The 19,719-nt window shown below is 37.6% G+C and overlaps 1 protein-coding gene across 14 annotated transcripts in view; it reads right to left on the bottom strand.

Moving 5' to 3' along the window:
- OSBPL9 (oxysterol binding protein like 9) overlaps positions 1-19,719 on the bottom strand; it is a 185,279-nt gene that overhangs the window by 16,004 nt on the left and 149,556 nt on the right. For 7 of the 14 annotated variants that reach the window (XM_025355157.1, XM_025355140.1, XM_025355225.1 and 4 more), the window contains 4 exons: positions 12,132-12,222; positions 10,925-11,029; positions 6,877-7,036; positions 339-451 (listed from right to left, as the gene is read on the bottom strand). In XM_025355157.1, coding sequence (XP_025210942.1) covers positions 339-451; positions 6,877-7,036; positions 10,925-11,029; positions 12,132-12,222 — 469 coding nt within the window. Of the gene's footprint in view, positions 1-338; positions 452-6,876; positions 7,037-10,924; positions 11,030-12,131; positions 12,223-16,415; positions 16,451-17,190; positions 17,230-19,719 lie in introns of all 14 variants that reach the window. The other 7 variants (XM_025355132.1, XM_025355147.1, XM_025355188.1 and 4 more) reach the window with 2 other exon arrangements.

Genomic DNA, 19,719 nt, shown 5'->3' with positions numbered 1-19,719 from the left:
TTTGAGATGGGGTCTCACTCTGTCGCCCAGACTGGAGTGCAATGGCATGATCTCGGCTCACTGCAAACCTCCATCTCCCAGGTTCAAGTGATTCTCCTGCCTCAGCCTCCTTGGTAGCTGGGATTACAGGCACGCGCCACTACACCCAGCTAATTTTTTGTATATTTTGAGTAAAGACAGGGTTTCACCATGTTGGTCAGGCTGGTCTTGAACTCCGGACCTCAAGTGATCCGCCCACCTCGGTCTCCCAAAGTGCTGGGATTATAGACATGAGCCACCATGCCTGGCTACAAATATTTTTAAAGAAAAAAAAAGTTAAATTATCAAAGGTCACTCACCAGCATCACTTGTTCCATTGGACATGGAAGAATTAAGTGATTCTGTGGTATCTGGGCGTTTCAGACTATTTCCCGAGCTGCTGTGTGTCAGGACCGAGGCAGATCCAGAAGAACTAAAAAAACATTAATCACCTTATTTAAGCTAAAGAAAGCAATTTAGAATCATAGTAAGCTAGACTCTTACAGTTAACTGGTTACATGCATGCATATATACGCTTTCAAATTCTCTTGATGACAAGGTCTCTTGTCTTATCCTTTATGCATAGGACATGCTCAACAAAGCCATGTTGATAGTCAAGACCCAGAGGTCATCAAAAATTAGTGAGATCTTTGCCTCTGCATTTAAGTTTAAAACTACAGTTCATTTTCTGATTTTGTTACTGGATATAAATCTAAATGTGTCACAATTCTTGGCAACAATTCCAGAAACTCAAAAGCGGCAAGTCTCAGAAATATGCCTTGTCTTTATGTTTGAGATCCTTTGATAAAGGCCCACATTGGTATTAACATTCTTCCTAATCATTAAAAAATTGTACTTGAAATTAGAAAATAAAAAAGCATCTTATTTATGCAAGTAAATTTATGCTAACTGGCTTTTATGAGCCAGTTAACAGGTCTAAAGAAAGACTGTTCTATTATTAATAGATTATCATACCTGTGATCATATTTTACCCACGGAAGTAAGAGAGAGAGTGTGTGTGTGTGTGTTTGTGTGTGTGCGCGCACATATTTATATTTTTCTTAAGAGATAAGGTCTCCCTATGTTGCCCGGGATGGACATGAACTCCTGACCTCAAGTGATCTTCCCACCTCAGCCACCCAAGTCACTGGGTTTACAGGTGTGAGCCACCACACCCAGTTGGTATTTGTATATAAATAAAGGAAAAATAAAAAAGGCACATAATTTACTTATTAAATGTAAAAATTGAAATCAAATTTCTCACACTTTAGATATTTATAAAACAGTACACATATAACAGTCATATCACAACTCTACAGGTGTGAAAGCATATTATGTATTCTAATCTAATCATAGTTTGCCCTTGTTACCTTCTTTTTTTTTAAATTAATAAACTTTATTTTTAGAGCAGTTTTAGGTTCACGGCAAAACTGAACAGAAAGTACAGACAGCATGCATATACTCCCTGTCCCTACACATGCAAACCTCCCTCACGATCAACATCCCATACCAGAGAGGTGTATTTCTTACAACCAATGAGCCTACATTGACACATCATTATCACTCAAAGTCTACAGTTTATATTAGGGTTCACTCTTGGAGTTGCCTGTTCTGTGGGTTTTGATAAATATATGACAACATGTATCCATCACTGTATCACACAGAATAGTTTCACTGCTCTAAAAATCCTCTGGGCTCTGCCTGTATTAGAACGCTAGAATATTAGGATATTCTAAAATTAGAATATATTATGTATTCTAATTTGTCCTGGTTACTTACCTATTTTTCAAAATTCCTTGAGTAACTAAGTATTACTTCTTTGATAATTTAGTAGTACAGATCACAAGGTACTATGACTAATGTCCGCCTCACCAGTTTTGAGAGGCAGTGGAAAATATGTCTAAAAGACGTAGGTAAGAGAAATCAAATAATCATTAAATGACAGAACTGGGGTCAAGCATGGTGGCTCACGCCTGTAATTCCAACACTTTGGGAGGCCAAGGCGGGAGGATCACTTGAGCCCAGGAGTTTGAGTCTAGCCTAACATGGTGAGACCCTATCTCTACAAAAAATAAAAAAATTAGGCTGGGTGTGGTGGCTCAGGCTTGTAATCCCAGCACTTTGAAAAGCCAAGGTGGGCAGATCACTTGAGGTGAGGAGTTCAAGACCAGCCTCATTAACATGGTGAAGCCCCATCTCTACTAAAAATACAAAAAATTAGCCGAGCATGGTGGCATGTGTATGTAGTCCCAGCTACTTGGGAGACTGAGAAATGAGAATCGTTTGAACCTGGGAGGTGGAGGTTGCAATGAGCTGAGATCACACCTCTACACTCCAGCTCCAGCTTGGGCGACAGAGTGAGATTCTGTCTCAAAAAAAGAAAAAAAAAAAAAAATTGCTGGGCATGGTGGTGAGTGCATGTGGTTTCAGCTACTGGGGAGTCTGATGGGGGAGGATCACTTGAGTCCATGAGGTTGAGGCTATAGTGAGCTGTGTTTGTGCCAACGCACTCTAGCCTGAGTGATAGAGACCCTCTTTCCCAAAGAAAAAAAAAAAAAAAAAAAAGGCATGAAAGTTATCTTTAAAATGTTTTGTGCCTCTGTGATGTATCTCAAAATAGAGTCAATCTTTTAAATCAATTGACCTAAAAACCCCAAATGCTATAATATATGAATCTTATTTTAGATGCAATTCCAAAGGTCCTATTTATGCTGTGTTTTTTCTCCTTACCCATGGTTAGAAACCATGTCTGGGCCAAGTGAAATACTCAATAAGACTGTAAATGGAAAAAAAATGGGATAAATTTTTAGCCATTTCATAGTTTACCTTGTTCAGAACAAATGATATAAAGAAAACAGTTAAAAACAACATCTATGTATACAGGAAAGTTTTATCTTCAATGGGCTAATTGTCTAGAATTTATGTATAAAATCAAAAAGTATGCAAAAACAATTTAAAGCTATGAATTACAATATCAATTTATTGAGTACCTTGTATGTGCCATACACAGTATGTCTATATCTACATTACAACCCTAAAATAAACACAATGATGCTCATAATACACAGATGCTCAGAGGTTCAATGACAGGCCTGAAGTCATACAGCTGGTGAGTAGTGGAGCCATTTCAAACACTTCTGGCTCCAAAGTACATGTTCTTTCCAACATGTACTTTTATCTAATTTATAAATGCGTAAGCTACACTGCTCAGTGACACAGTTACACAGAAGCTATCACTAGTTTAGGTCTTTGGAAAAAGAACAGTGAAAGGACTTAAGCTTTCAAGTTCTCTTCCTTCAGAAAGAAAAAAACAAACAAAAAATAGTAAAAAGAAATTTGACCTCAGAGTTAGAAAATTAGCAGTAGCAGCTGAAGACCAGCAGGTGTCACAAGCTTGAAAACCTACAGACGCCAGGCAGAGAATATGTGGACAGGACCAAGACATAAGATAATACGGAACTGGGGAGCCAGCATACTCAACCTGAAAGGATCTTAAAGCCTTGTTAAAACAAAACAAAAAACAAGTCAACAGAACACTGTGCTGCCCAAATAAAACATCTTCAGCCTTTACTGGTTTGGGCTTCTAGATTAGGGTATACAAACAAGGAAGAATGAAATTGAGGGAGAAAAGGAACACAGAGTGGGTTAGTTGGACATAAAAACTTAACACTGGACCCGTTCAAAGAGATGTTAATGAACTGTGTGTTTATTATGGGACAGGGTACTGGGAAAGCACAGAAGGAACCTTAACAGCAGGAATAAAAGGAGCCCATGGGCCTGTGCACGACTTTGTAGACCTGCCTATTACAGGTACAACAAGTGTTTTAAATGTTTTGATTTCATAGAAATTTTGGGAGAATCCCTTATACCGGGTTCAGAGAGTGTCTATCAGTGATGTTACCAAGAGCTAACCACATATTATCAAGTTTTTACTGAATATAGTCATATGCTTTTAAAGGATGGATAGATGAGTGATTTATTAGCAAGTGATAGTCAATTGAACTTTGTTTAGAACAACAGCTAATGTATTGTCTTTAGGCTGGGCACAGTGGCTCATGCCTGTGATCCCAGCACTTTGGGAGGCCAAGGCGGGCGGACAGCCTGAGGTCAGGAGTTCGAGACCAGCCTGGCCAACATGGCAAAACCCCGTTTCCACTAAAAGTATAAAAATTAGATCGGCATGGTGGGCACCTGTAATCCCAGCTACTCAGGAGGCTGAGGCAGGAGAACCGCTTGAACCCAGGAGGCGGAGGTTGCAGTGAGCCGAGATCACACCATTGCACTCCAGCCTGGGTTACAAGAGCAAAACTCCGTCTCAAAAAAAAAAAAAAAAAAAAAGGCTGGGTGCAGTGGCTCATGCATGTAATCCCAGCACTTTGGGAGGGTGAGGTGGGCAGATCATGAGGTCAGGAGATCAAGACCATCCTGGCTTACACAGTGAAACCCCGTCTCTACTAAAAATACAAAAATTAGCCAGGCGTGGTGGCGGGCACCTGTAGTCCCAGCTACTCGGGAGGTTGAGGCAAGAGAATAGCGTGAACCCGGGAGGCGGAGCTTGCAGTGAGCTGAGATTGTGCCACTGCACTGCAGCCTGGGTGACAGAGCAAGACCCTGTCTCAAAAAAATAAATACATAAATAAAAACTCTTTAATTCTCTTTTAAATACAATAATGATTGAACCCTTCATAAATTAATAATAACCTGTAATTTTGGAATTTTCTTCCAAATGCTTATTTTCTTTTAATCCCTTTATGATAAAAACGTTTTTCCAAAATTAAATTTCTATTGGCAAACTGCTAATAATGGTTTCTTAATAGTTTATGTTTTAACATTCAAAATGAAGAAAAGTAATCAATATGCTAAACTAAGCTCTTTCTGCTATACTGGTCTTCTTTAGTTGTAGACTTAAACCTCCCTTCCACGTCTTAACCATATATATTCACCTAGACCACATATATTTCACTTTTTCCCACATTCAACAGCTGAACTGATCATAAGTCAAAAAACTTCATGAAGCAATAGTCATCTTCCATATATGTGCTAACATTTTGAGCAGTTATGATACAGTCATAATACAAATGCTATATTTCTCAATTCATGTGCATGCTTAAGAGAACTAGAGTCTTAATGCAACATTTCTTATTTAAAGAAACCAGCATTCAAGGCCTAAGGACTGGCTGAAGGTAATTAGCTTGCAAATTCACATTTAATTATTTCCAAATTTGTACTGTCTTAAAAAGCAAAAACCCTAGCTATAGTAACAGTACCAGCCTTTGAGAAAGCAGAATTAGAAATAATTCCCAACAAAAACTAAGCCAACTATTAATATATCTACAACAAACGCAAGTAAAATGAAAGTATATCAGTAATTCTACTTTTTTTCTTTTTTTATGACGGAGTCTCACTCTTGTCACCCAGGCTGGAATGCAGCAGCCCAATCTCGGCTCACTGCAACCTACACCTCCTGGGTTCAAGCGATTCTCCCATCTCAGCCTCCCGAGTAGCTGGGACAACAGGCATGTGCCACCACACTTGGCTAATTTTTGTATTGTTTTAGAGACAAGGTTTTACCATGTTGCCCAAGCTGGTCTCAAACTCCTGGGCTCAACTGATCCTCCCGCCTCATCCTCCCAGATTGCTGAGATTAGAGGCATAAGCCACCACACCCGGCTCCCGAAACTTCTTTTTGTTGTTGTTTGGAGACAGACTCTCTTGCTCTGTCGTGCAGGCTGGAGTGCAGTGGTGTGATCTCAGCTCACTGCAACCTCTGCTTCCCATGTTCAATCTATTCTCCTGCCTCAGCCTCCTGAGTAGCTGGGATTTATAGGCATGCACCACCATGCCTGGCTTTTTTTTTTTTGTATTTTTAGTAGAGACAGGGTTTCACCATGTTGGTCAGGCTGGTCTTGAACTCCTGACCTCGTGATCCACCCGCCTCGGCTTCCCAAAGTGCTGGGATTACAGGCATGAGCCACCACACCTGGCCTCCCTGAACGTTTTTAAATAAAATTAGTGCCTTAAAGCCAGCGCAGAGAGACAGATTTGAGGTGGACTTATGTTTCCCTGTAAGTAGACTTGCAATAAAAAGCTTTTCTTTCCTCAAAAACCTGGGACTTAGTCATGGCTTCTAGTGCTATATAGGGCAGCAAGTCCCTTTTGCTCCACAACACTGTAGGAAATAAATTTCTGTTGTTTATAAGCTACCTAAATCACTGTCTTTTGTTATGGCAGCTTAAAGGGACTAAGAAACCATACCACGTATTCCATTAGATTATAAATGTCTGCCTATTCCCCCAAAAGTTCCCTGTGGGCAGGGCCTGGGTCTCTGTAATCTCGTTATCAACCTAGCACGGTGCCTGGCTGATAGGTATTGAATATTTCCACTCTAATTAAAAAAAAAAAAAAAAAGTAATAGAAACCTCTTATTCGTATAATGCTTCATAGCTTATTCACTCTCATTGGACCCTCTCCTAATGTTTGTACTGCAGAAATGGCCAAGATTCAACTAATAACACTGGCATATTACTAGAGGTGATGCTATTTATTCCATTTGGAGTAACTTAGGATTAAAATCAAAACTCTCACAGAATTGGCTTTGCTCAACAAGCCAACTAAAAACAAGTTGTCCATACAACTATTATATATTAATAAAAAAACTGATATTATATATCAATAAAATTAAAAAAATCAATATATTGATATACAGATATCAATATATCTATTAAAAAGGTTGCACTTTTAATTTTCCCAAATAATAACTGATGAGGCAAGTCTGTCATTAACACTAGTCTCAAAATCAAATTAGATTTTTAAAAACAAGGAGGATCATTTAAATACATATTCTGTTCATCTACTTACTCTATTAAGCGCTTTGGGGATGAGCCACTTTGATGGAATTCATCGGCATCATAAAATTCATCTTCACTGCTGGAGTAAGAGAACTCTGGGACTGTATTTGGAGACAAGTTCACATGGCTTGGAGAAGTGAGACTGCTACTCGGTGGTGAATGGCCACTGCCTAGGAAGTTAAAAGGGTTTAGAGAAAAATGTTGGTGACAGAGAAGAGACTAGGGAGATGGAGTCAAAGCAGACTTTTCTAAAATCAAGAAAGAGTTTGGTTAAGTTTGTAAAAGCTGCTACACTATTTATAAAGAAAATCAACATTTAAACTCCACACAGAAAATGGCAAATCATGATATAAAATGAGGACACAGCCTTTTAAATTAATGAAACAAAAAGCTATGTCCCCATTCTATAAAGATTATCATTAATACTAGGAAGGGGGCCCTTCTGATTATATGAGTTGTGGAGTTGCAAGTACCACAACAGATACGATTACCAGTGGGATGCCAGGGCTCTTATTTTACACTGCAGATCCAGATACCTAAAAATGCAGCAGTGAGCCGCTGGGAATGCAAAATGCAAAGAATATTAAGACCACATAAACATTAAAATATTGCAGGATATCACATTCCTATCATTCAATATTTTCTGGCAATCACAAGGAAAATGCACACACCATCCAAATTCCTCTCTTTTTTCCACCTAAGTCAGGGGTCAGAGGTGGAGATAAAAATAGAGGGCTACTACGACAAGAATGCAGAAAATGAAAAGATTCAGAAGAACATTTTTCTATTCCTAAACAGTCTAACTAAAGAAATGGAAATTAATGAAGACCCAGAGAAAGAAGACTGCCATCTAATCTCTGAGATGATCATCTGGTACCTTGTCTAGTAGTAAAGCAAGAACAGAAAAGTATCAAACCAGTCAACAAATGGAGTATTAAGATCAATTGAACTTACTGAGCATTTAAGGGCTGTCAGGCAATTTATGCTAATCTACAGATGTCTAGTGAAGACTAAAGTTTATTAAGACACTGATGGCAATTTGAAAGCCAGGGCCACGGTTCTGGAAGAAATTGAAGACAGCAATAAAAACGAATCCAGGCTAGGCACAATGGCTCATGCCTGTAATTCCAGCACTTTGGGAGGACCAGATGGGAGGACTGCTTGAGGCCAGGAGTTCAAGACCAGCCTGGGCAACAAAGTGAGAGCCCCGTCTCTTAAAAAAACAAATAAATAAATTAGCTGGGCATGGTGGCATGTGCCTGTGGTCCCAGCTACATGAGAGATTGGGGCAGGATCACTTGATCTGAGGAGGCTGAGGCTGCAGTGAGTTGTGTCTCTGCTGTTGCAGTCCAGCCTGGGTAAACAGAGTGAGACCTTGTCTCAAAAAAAAAAAAAAAAAAGGATCCAGAGTCACAGATTTTTTGCCCATTCCTGTATCTATGGTTCAATAGTTATGAAAAAGAGCACATGGGTTTGCCACATTTAGTCATCACATTCACAAAGGTATTTTAAAAAGATAACATAAAAAGTTTAACCCCTAAAAGGTAATGCTTATTTTGGAAATTCCAAAGGTAGCTCACCTTATTAGTAAATAACTTTATATTCTTTTTATTACCGAACAGAAAAAATAAGAGAGAAAAGCAGCTTTTTCTTATTGGAATTAAAAAAAAATTGACCAAGAATTGCAAATGATTAAGTAGCATGCAAATATTCCAGGTGATCACACAAGTGAAAATGTTACCTAAGAAGAAAATAAGTTTGAGTGGGAACTGCAAACACAAGATCTAAGATTTACTTAGGAGAGTAAACATTTTATCTTATTCCTTTATTTCTTTTTTGTATTAGCAAGAAGGGAAAGGAAAGTGGAGAAAATGAAGTTAGGATGAAAAATCAAATAAGATATAAATCACAGAAATTTAATTTTAAAATTTTCTTTTAATCTATCTAAAGTGTTACATTTTTGAAATATCTTCAACTGAAATAGTTTTCAGAAGATTATCTTCTGGAAATAATTTTTACTAAAATTAATGTACATAAGAAGAGCTTCTCACTTTTTCAAAGTCTGTTGCTAGTTTTATGTATTTCCAAACAGAAAAATTTTAGAAATCTGGCTGTTTCAAAATTCTGACATAAAAATACAAATGACAACAAACAAGTACTATTTTTTTAAATGAAGAAGAGGTGACACAGCTCAGGAAATACAGAAGTCAGCCAAAATATTTCAATTTCATTATTCAAATTGCTTATCAGCCTTTTCCCAAGAGCTTCAAGTAAGGGAGCTACTTTTTTTTCTTTCAAAATTCAAAGGCACCTGCCCATGCTGTTAAATAGTAAAGATCAAAGTAATAGCATCAGTACTTTTACTAATTCAAATTTTTAAAATCACACATTTTAAAATCACAATTTTTAAAATTCATTATTACATAGGAAAAATCCTACCCGGGAAAAAAATCTGAGGATGAACAAAAGCAGCTTATCTCCCACTTCTTCAAGAGTGGTTTTGGTTTTAGTTTCCAGGTTTAACAGTGTGAAAAGTGCTAGATGCATCCTTGAATTCTGTTTTACAAGTTATTCAACATGTATTTAATTAATTTTAAAACAAGAATAAATCTAGTATCTAACACTGATAGTATCCCTGTAAAACAGAGAAAAAATAAAGACCATAAGCTTAAACGAATTAAGAAAACACAGGCTGGGCGCGGTGGCTCACACCTCTAATCCCAGCACTTTGGGAGGTCAAGGCGGATAGATCACCTGAGGTGAGGAGTTCGAGACCAGCCTGGCCAACATAGTGAAATGCCGTCTCTACTAAAAATACAAAAACTGGTGGGGGCGTGGTGGCGCACGCCTTTGATCCCAGCTACTCAGGAGGCTGAGGCAGGAGAATCGCTTGAACCTGGGGAGTGGAGGGTGCAGTGAGTTGAGATGGTGCCACTGGACTCCAGCCTGGACGACAGAGTGAGACTCCATCTCAAAAACAAAAAAACAAAACAAACAAAAAAAAATGTAAATTAAAATGAAGTATCTTTTTTCTGACTATAAAACTGACAAAAAGGTGAAAGATTGATAAACGTTTTCTAAAAAAATACACATATGACAAAGGTGCTGTACAAGGATATCACTGAAGTATTGTTTATAGTGGAAGAACACTGGAAAAAATTTAAATGTCCATCAGTGGAAAAAACAAGCAATACCTGCCTAAGCAGCTGTAAAAAGAATGCCGTAGACCTAATTTTACAAACATGGAAAGTGCCCTAAGTGTTCTTTGTTAAAGGAAAAATGCAAGTTACAGAAACACATTACCTAACTTAGGCTTAAACAAAAACAATAAAAATACACAACATTAAGTGTAAATGCACACACACGTATGCAAATTACTGGGGGGAGAGTAAAGAGGACTTTCCGTTTTTATTCTGTGCACTTCTGTGTCAGCTTCATAATAAGAAAGTACGCAAGTCTAGCTGGAGCAAATTTTTCAGAAAGTCAACATAGATCACCAAATAAATGTTAAGGTAAAAAAACTGTAATATTTTATTTTATTTAAGTTATTATTATTCCAGGTATGGTGCCTCATGCCTGTATAATCCCAGCACACTGGGAGGCTGAGGCAGGAAGACTGCTTGAGCCCAAGAGTTTGAGACCAGCCTGAGCAACATAGGAAGACTCCTCTCTACAAAAACCAAAAAATCAGCCAAGTGTGGTGGTGTGTGCCTGTGGTCCCAGCTACTTGGGAGACTGAGGCCTGGGAGGTCAAAACTACAGTGAACCCTGATCGTATCACTGCACTCCAGCCTGAGTGACAGAGTGAGACCCTGTCTCAAAAATAAAAATTAAAAAATTTTAAAAATAAATAAATAATACTTACTTACTGAAGCTTTTCTTTCAAACACAGAGCTAACCACTTCATGTGTGGAACTGTAATGTTAAAACTAAGATATCTCCAACAGAAATATACAACACATTTCTTTAACTTTCCCCCCTCCTCATCAGAGATCACAAACAAACCTTAAATGTTAATAAAGAGTTACCAGAAATAAAGAAATTATGCATATCTGTACCTGTACTATTTGGTGTAGGAGTCTGATGATGTCCCAAGGTAGCCAACACAGGTCCAACTGGGAGGGAAGATGGACGCTGCTCTGACTTACACAACTGAACAGGTTCTAGGAGATTTGAACATATAAAATAAGGTACAGAAACAGCCAAACATACATTCTATTGACTGTAATTGTCTGGGATTCAAAATCTGAAAGGTGAGTAATTTTTGAAACTCTATTTCATTAAGTCTAGTTCCATGCTACTCCTTCCTTTTGACTTCCTAGCCTCTTAAACTCGATGATAGGCTACAGAGTACTAAGATACTAGGCAGGATATCAAAAGACCAGCCACAGTAGGCCAATACTGCAGCATAACTACGCTGTAAAACCAACAAATGATTCTGATGACGATGTGTTTCTGAGCCTCAAACGACAGAAAATCAGAAGTGGAGTATAGTACCTCCCCCTCTTTAGCCCCAAGAGGTAGCTTAAGCTAATTCACTTAAGGAGTAAAAACTCACAAAAGGATTTCCCACACTTACTAGTATTTTTAAAAAGCATTTTCCCTTTTATAGTACAATTTCTGACTTCACTATGCCATCATTGAAAACATAGAAATGTTGGATACAACAAAAAGGCAAAAGGAATCAGTCAGCGTAGCTAGGTATTGGCCCTGAGCCCTTCTTTGCCAGTTTAAAAAAAATTGCATTTATTGCTCCATACCAAAAAACAAACAAATGAAACAAACAAAAAATCACACCCAGATGTCATGTGATCAGTAGGCATCATAAATTTCCTTCTTCACTTTCTCATTATCTTAAAATCTACCATGAACATACCATTTGTGTTGTTCAGAGCTACACAGAATACCCCAAAATGGAACATCCCTGGGTTATCCTGAATAAGGTATAGTACTTTTTCCTTGCTAGCCACGAATTCTGAGTCATAGAATTCTGTCCTACCAGTGAATCCAAATCTCAGTAACCACGTTTGTTTTCTATCTCACTTTGAATACCAAAACCACTCTCATCACACTTCAGTAAAGCCCCAATATCAAAACACTATCATCTTTTTCCAGTTCAATTTTGGCTGTATTATTTTTTGAGTCCTTTTATTTATTAAAAACAAGGAAAACCAAAAATAAACAGTAATAGCTAAGACTGCTATGACAGCCACACAAATTATTTTTTTCTCATTAATGAATCTATGAAACACTTTCCCCAATTACCTGGAGGTAACACAGTCTGGGAAGGCATTGTGCTGATCACAGGTTCCAAAGGACTCGGTTGATATATTGCATCTACAGGATTAATAGTACTCTAAGATAAAGAAACACAGTATAGTTATTTTTAATTAAATGTTCTCATGCTACCCTCCCAAATGCCCACATTTATGACTGCAAAATCCTGAGGGTAGCTATACAGATATGTTGATCAAAATGAAAAGAGGAAATGAAACACCTATACAGAAGTGTAAGAGTTTCTTAAAGCATAGTAAGGAAAGAAAATGAATGAATATCTGTCACAGAAGAAGGTAAAGCTAAATGGAAAAACTGAGGAGTTATAAAATGGTGTGGGGAGATTTCAGGAAGTCAAAACCACCTCTCAATTCAATTCAGTGCTTCTCAATTTCTTAATTCACCACAAATATTGTTTCTCTGTTTCTTTCACTTTTGGTGAGTTACACCAAATGTCCAAGTAATGTACCTGCACCACTAGGATCTCATCTTTCATCCCATACTGCTGCCATCACACAGTACAGTCACTCCTCAGGTACCCAAGGGGGACTGGTTCCAAGCGCCCCCTGAGGATACCAAAATCAACAGATAATCAAGTCCCTGATATAATATGGTGTATTTGCATGCAACCTACATATACCCTCCCATATAAGTTAAATCATCTCTAAATTACTTATGACACCTAATATTATGTAAGTATTATATAAGTCACCATTATACTGTATTGTTTAGGAAATAATGACAAGGAAAACAGTATATACATATTCAGCAAAGAGGTACTTTTTTTTTCCCTCAAACAGTTTTAATCCACGGTTGGTTGAATCCACAGATGCAGAAGGCCGACTGTGTGTCTAGTTTTATGGTCACTAAAGAGAAAGAGATGTATCTTCTAATTGGGGAGTGTAGAGAAGAGGGCTTGCTTTCTGAGGATTCAGAAGAGAGGGAGAAAAAAATTCAGACATGTAGTTAATTTTAGAGGGGAGAAAAGTCCAGGATTCTCTGATTCTAAGTCAAGAAATTATTCTGACAGCATGAAGGCATTTTAAAAAGAAAACTCCATAACTTACTGATAGGGTTGTGGGGTGGGTGTGTACATGTTAAACCAAGGTCTTTGCCACAGCAAAGTTTACATTTACCATTTAGAAGACTAAACTGGGCAAACTCAAGAAATAAAAATGTAAGTTCTTTAGCTTCAATTGATCTGGAAAACTGAACTTCACATATATATTAAGTAGTGCTTATAACAGAAGATACTAAAACGGAAATATAACAGAAAGATTTTGCCAACGAATAAGCCCAAAAAAGCAGTTGTAAAAACTTAAAATCACCTAATAATAGAAACTGAGGTAATGGTAAAGTTTTTGTAGCATTCTCATGTAATGTCTAAGTTAAAAAATTTTTTTTCCAGGCCATATGAAAAACAAACACACACATTGTTTTCAGAACTGTTAAACGAAAAATATTTAAAACCAAAAAAACCCAGCCCTCTTTCTGCATGAATATCTAAAACTCATTAAATAAGGTCTCTTCAATCAAGTGACTTGAACACAAGAATTCTGATTCTTGTCACTACAATAGTTTATCTGCCATAAATACTTTAACTGAAAAATGAAGGACACTTAGAGAAAATACCCCCAAAACAATCAATAATAATTAAAAAAAAAACCAAAAAACAAAAAACTAAGAAACTGAAGTGGGGAATGTTTTGAAGCACTGAGAAAAGCAAAGAAACAGAGACCTGGAGTTTTTAATTTCTTAGAATCCTTAAGTCTCTGATCCTCTATGGGCCTCAGTTTCCCAGTCTGCAAAATAGTCTGTTTTATATGGGTGCTAAGGGCTTTCTGGTTATTACTTTGATTCTATTTTCAGATAGCAGACCAAGCCATAATAACTAAACAAGTATCTCAACAAACCTGGAGCTGTTCCTAAAATAAATTCCTTGTTTACACAGCACTTTTCTTGAAAATAACTCCAAATGCTTTACAAAGACAAAATTCCACCATTAACGCTTTGATATATAGGAGTAAGAATATGTCACACCTCCTTACCCCTCCCACTGAAGGGAATAAGAAATAAAATAACTTTGGAACAAGGGACCAGAATTATCTTTTGGACGTAATCTTTTATTTTCCAGATGAAATGTTCTTACAATTAGGCTGGTCAACCAAAGAAAACACTTAAAAACTTTTTGCACTGTTAAACAAAAATTATGGGAGGCTACTGTTTTGGATTGAACCCTTGTACTAGGGCCCAACAGATTAGACCAAACCAAAATGGAGTCACTCTTGCTAAATGCCGTATCATAAAACTCTAAGGAAGCAAGTGGATCCCAAAATAGACCAGTTTTTTTTTTTCTGAAAATAGGAGATTCCAGTCTACCTGAGTCAGTGTAATATGGAAATGCTCTCTGTTTTAACCCTTAAAAGTAATCTGATGTTATCAGCATTTTTTCCTGTTACAGTTCTCACCTTACAAAACCCACTGTTTGCCATTGCCCAGTGGGACCTCTCATTCTATTTTGTAGAATGGAGGCTGACCCAATCCATGCATCTTGAATAAAAGCCAATTCGATCTATGATTCAATTTGTTGTAATTTTGTCTTTTGACAGCATGTATATTAAAAGTACTTGATCTTTTTATTATTGTTGTTTTTCATAGAAAAAATAACGATGCTACACTTATCCCCAGTCCTTGGTCAGTCAACTTCAGGCTAAAATATGTCACATTACATTCTACAACTTGCTTTAAAAATAAATGTGCAGAGCTTGAGAAGCAAAAATACTACTACTCAGCCCTCATCTGTTGTGACATTAATGAAACCCATGTATTACAATGCATTGTACATACACATACATGTATGTATAGCTAATATTTATTGAATACTATGTGTTTGTTCTGTACCTTACAACACGCTTCTATGGTAGAACCTTTCAGTTTTCTTTACAGGAAAAGACATTAAGACTCAGAAAGGTTAAGTAATTTGCCAAGGTCACAGATAGTGAGTAGCAGGGCTGTTTTATTTGAATCCAAGCAGCCTGCCTCTAAGGCCTATTCCATGAACAGTTCCTCTATTTTTTCAAAATAAAAATTCTTAAGGAAAATATGCTCTAGTCCCTGGGCAAATGATTCAAAGATATTTTTCTATTAGTTTAAATTTTCTATAAGCATGAACTTTCTAGATGTTTTTCATTGCAAATTATCAAGTGTTTTTGGTATGTTTTATAAAATCCTGCCTCTTTTATTCAACATAATATAACTAATTTGGCTTTGAGGGAAAAGAGATAAAAATAACAGCCAACAAGGTTTTCCTTTGGAGTCTTTGGGGATCATATAATGGTAGACAATACATAGAGTCCTTTCCCATGAGGCTAACAATCTTCAACAGTATCTCAGGAAGAAATATTTCACTTTGTATTACATTTATATCATACAACTGTATTATATCACCATGGATCATACTTTGAACTGACAAAAATTCTGATGTATTTAATTCAAATTCCAAACATGTTTGTTTTACTCCTGCTTTCTTTTTTTTTTTTTTTTTTGAGACGGAGTCTGGCTCTGTCACCCAGGCTGGAGTGCAGTGGCGCGATCTCGGCTCACTGCAAGCTCTGCCTCCTGGGTTCCCGCCATTCTCCTGCCTCAGCCTCCCGAGTAGCTGGGACTACAGGCGCCCGCCACCGCGCCCGGCTAATTTTTTGTATTTTTAGTAGAGACGGGGTTTCACCGTGGTCTCGATCTCCTGACTTTGTGATCCGCCCGCCTCGGCCTCCCAAAGTGCTGGGATTACAGGCGTGAGCCACCGCACCCGGCCTTTACTTCTGCTTTCTTAAGAAATATGCAAACACAGATTTAACTTAAAATTGTTTTAAAACCAAATATAAAGATAACATACTCATCCTTTCAAGTACAATCATGAGATGTTTTTGAAAATTTACAGAATGTTTTTCCAGATCTCAGACAAGCTGGCGTTTGTAAGTCTAGGACAAAAAAAAAAAAAAAAAAAAAAAAAAAGGCTGCCTCCTGCTTCAGGAATACAGACTGAACAGAGGTCACTCAGTTACCATAAAACTAGGGTAATCACAAACCATAAACCTTCAAACTCTTTTATTTCCAGCTGGGAAATACTAACAATACAATTTTCTTCCTTCTTTTTAGAGGGGAAGTTGAATATAAGGAAAAGGTAAAAAGATAAGAGAGAGGAAAGAGTAAGAAGATGGCTATAAGAGAAAGAATTCATGTTGTAAATTGTTCCAACAAAAATGCAGTACATACCACATTAACAATGATAGTTAACACACACACAAAAACTAAAAATAAAAAATAATAGGAACCTATAAACATATTCAAATAGATTAAGGTGTGTTTCACTATTGTACTCCCTCCCAACCCCACTTTCTTTTTTTTTTTTTTTTTTTTTTTTGAGACGGAGTCTCGCTCTGCCGCCCAGGCTGGAGTGCAGTGGCCAGATCTCAGCTCACTGCAAGCTCCGCCTCCCGGGTTCACGTCATTCTCCTGCCTCAGCCTCCCGAGTAGCTGGGACTACAGGCGCCCGCCATCTCGCCCGGCTAGTTTTTTGTATTTTTTAGTAGAGACGGGGTTTCACCGTGTTCGCCAGGATGGTCTTGATCTCCTGACCTCGTGATCCACCCGTCTCGGCCTCCCAAAGTGCTGGGATTACAGGCTTGAGCCACCGCGCCCGGCCCCCCACTTTCATCTGAGAAAAAAAGAAATTAGACAAGAAATGTGGCACTGAGTTATGCATTATTTAATTGAAAAAGCTGAGTATTCATACCATGATTAACCCTTCAAGTTAATACATGCAAAGTGATTCAATCTGAACCCACACTTAGAAAAATTTTAAGACTGTCATTTCCCCTGCAAATGATTGCTGAAAGATGTGAGCTTAAAGGAAATTGCGAGAGTCAACAACAAAAAGCAGTGAGTAGTTGGCATTGAAAAATGAGTAGTAATTCAGGCTTCTCCTGATATGACTGGTTATAATGCTCTGCAGAAGTAAAGGGAAACAAAAAGATTAGATTAAACTTACTATCATTCCATCTGCGTGCTTCTCCACATTACTCTGGTCCTTAAGGAAAAATGTTAAAAATATTAACTTTATTCTTACAATTAAGTAACTCCTTGTGTATTTCTCCTACAAGAAAGCTTATTTACTAGGTAAGTAACAATGTTAGAACATGATTTCTCTGCCTCCATTAAGATTTTAATTCCATGTGTACATTCTGAGCCAAACACAATTCTAACACTGGCTACACAAAAATCAACACCAATAGCATGGCAATTATTTTTCTATATAGGGATTTAACTAAGTTCATCGTAGAAATATCCCGTAGAACTCTAGTCACGTTCAAAATTCCAGGCAAAAGTGATCTCTACACAGATGAACCTTTGAAAACATGATGTTAAGTGAAAGAAGCTAGTCACAAAAGACCACATATTGTAATATGCAACTTACATGAAGAGTCAAGAATAGACAAATCTAGAGAGAGAAAGCAGATTAATAGTTGCCAAAGGCTGGATGGGGTTGGGGGTAGGAGGCTGTTGGAAAAGAAAGGGAGGCACTGACGTTCCTCAACTTACAGTGGAGTTTACCTCCCAATAAACCCATCTGAAGTTGAAAATACAATAAGTCAAAGATGCATTTAATTCATCTAACCTACCAAACAGCATAGCTTATCCTAACCTACCTTAAACGTGTTATAGAACACTTATATTAGCCTATAGTTGGGCAAAAACCATCTTGCAGAGTTTCAGTTGGTTGCCCTTGTGATCATGTGGCTGACTGGGAGCTATAGCTTGTTGCCACTACCCAGCATAGTGAGAGAAGATCATATGGCATTATCAGTAGCCTGGGAAAAAACCAAAACTCAAAATTCAAAGTACAGTTTCTATTAAATGCATATTACTTTTTTGCCATCATGAAGTTGAAGAATCCTAAGTTAAACCATTGTTAAGTCAGGGACCATCTATATAGAAAATCTATATAGAAAATGATTGCTTAATAGGTCTAGGGTTTCTTTTTGCAGTGACACAAGTATGCTAAAATTAAATTATGGTGATGGCTGTACAATTTTGTAAATATAATAAAAACCATTGAAATAAACCATTTGCTTATTTATCTCTTTATTGGCCATCTACCCTAGAGTACAATCTTGGTGAGGACTTTGGTCGTCTTACCAGTTGTATTAGTCTGTGTGGGCTGCCATAACAAAATACCATAGACTGGGTGGCTTAAAGAACATCCATGACTTTGAAGACTTGGTACAAAAAGAGAAAGACTCATGCCTGTAATGCCACGCCAGCATTTTGGAAGGCCAAGGACAGAGAATCACTTGAAGCCAGGAGTTGAGACCAGTCTGGGCAAAAAAGCGAGACCCTGTCTCTACAAAAAATTTAAAAATTAGTGAGTGGGGCACTGTGGTGAGCACCTGTAGTCCCAGCTACGCAGGGGACTGAGGCAGGAGGATCACTTGTACCCAGGAGTTTGAGGTTACAGTGAGTTATTTATGACTGTGACACTGTACTCCAGTCTGGGTGGCAGAGCAAGACACTATCTCTTAGAAAAAGAGAGAAAGGGAAAGAAAGAAGAGAGAGGGAGAATATGAACTATCTCATTAGTAAATTTTTATACTGATTACATGTTGAAATAGTATTTTTGGTATATTGGGTTAATAAAATACATTATTAAAATTAATCTCACTTGTTTCTTTTTACCTTTTAAAATGTTGTTATAAGAAAATTTTAAATTATATTTATAGCTTTCATATTTTTATTGTATAGCACTGGTCTAGACTTAGGATATTCAATAGGAACCGACAAAATTAAAGCCTCAAATTCTAAGTCATCAACAGTATTTATTTGCATCTATTTTATGCAAGATTATAAAAACTACATAAATCAAATTGATCTGTGTCTACCTTGAAAAACGTTAATAGTCTCTATCTTTGCCTATAAGAATAACCATTTAAAGTGCCTGATTTTAATTGTATTGAAATACTGTTTTACCGCATGATTTAACTGGTGAAAATCAACCAGTTTAAATTTGTAGCAACTATATCTCATAACTAAAGCATGTCTAGCACAGCCTTTCAATTTCAGTGATAATTAAACAATGCAAAAATAGTGCTCTGGTAAATCATAGTCAACCCCCTGGCACATGCCATTCTGACAGGCATTCTGAGTTGTGGTATGTGGTCACATCACCTGACTCTGATACTGGTTAAGTCTCCACCCGCAGAGGCCTCCTAGCTTATCTTCGCTCTGTCCTGCCCTACTCCCGTTCTCTCCCCTTACCCCCCAGCTCCACTGCAGTCTCCCAGGAGAAGAACATCAGCTGTCTCCACCAAGGGTAAAAGGAAGGATGTCTTCTGAGATAACAAAGCCCACTTGAAAATTCCACTGACCAGGTGGTCTCAAAACTTTGCTACACATTAAAACCACCCAGGGGTTTAAAATAATCCCAATACCCAGGTGATACCCCATACAAGAGAATTATAACAGAATGTCTACGGGTGGGAGCCAGGAATCAGAACTGATTTCCAAATGACTCCAGTGTGCA

Source organism: Theropithecus gelada, chromosome 1 (genome assembly GCF_003255815.1).
Source record: "Theropithecus gelada isolate Dixy chromosome 1, Tgel_1.0, whole genome shotgun sequence".
Lineage (NCBI taxonomy): Eukaryota > Metazoa > Chordata > Mammalia > Primates > Cercopithecidae > Theropithecus > Theropithecus gelada.
This window is presented reverse-complemented; position numbering and strand designations above follow the sequence as displayed.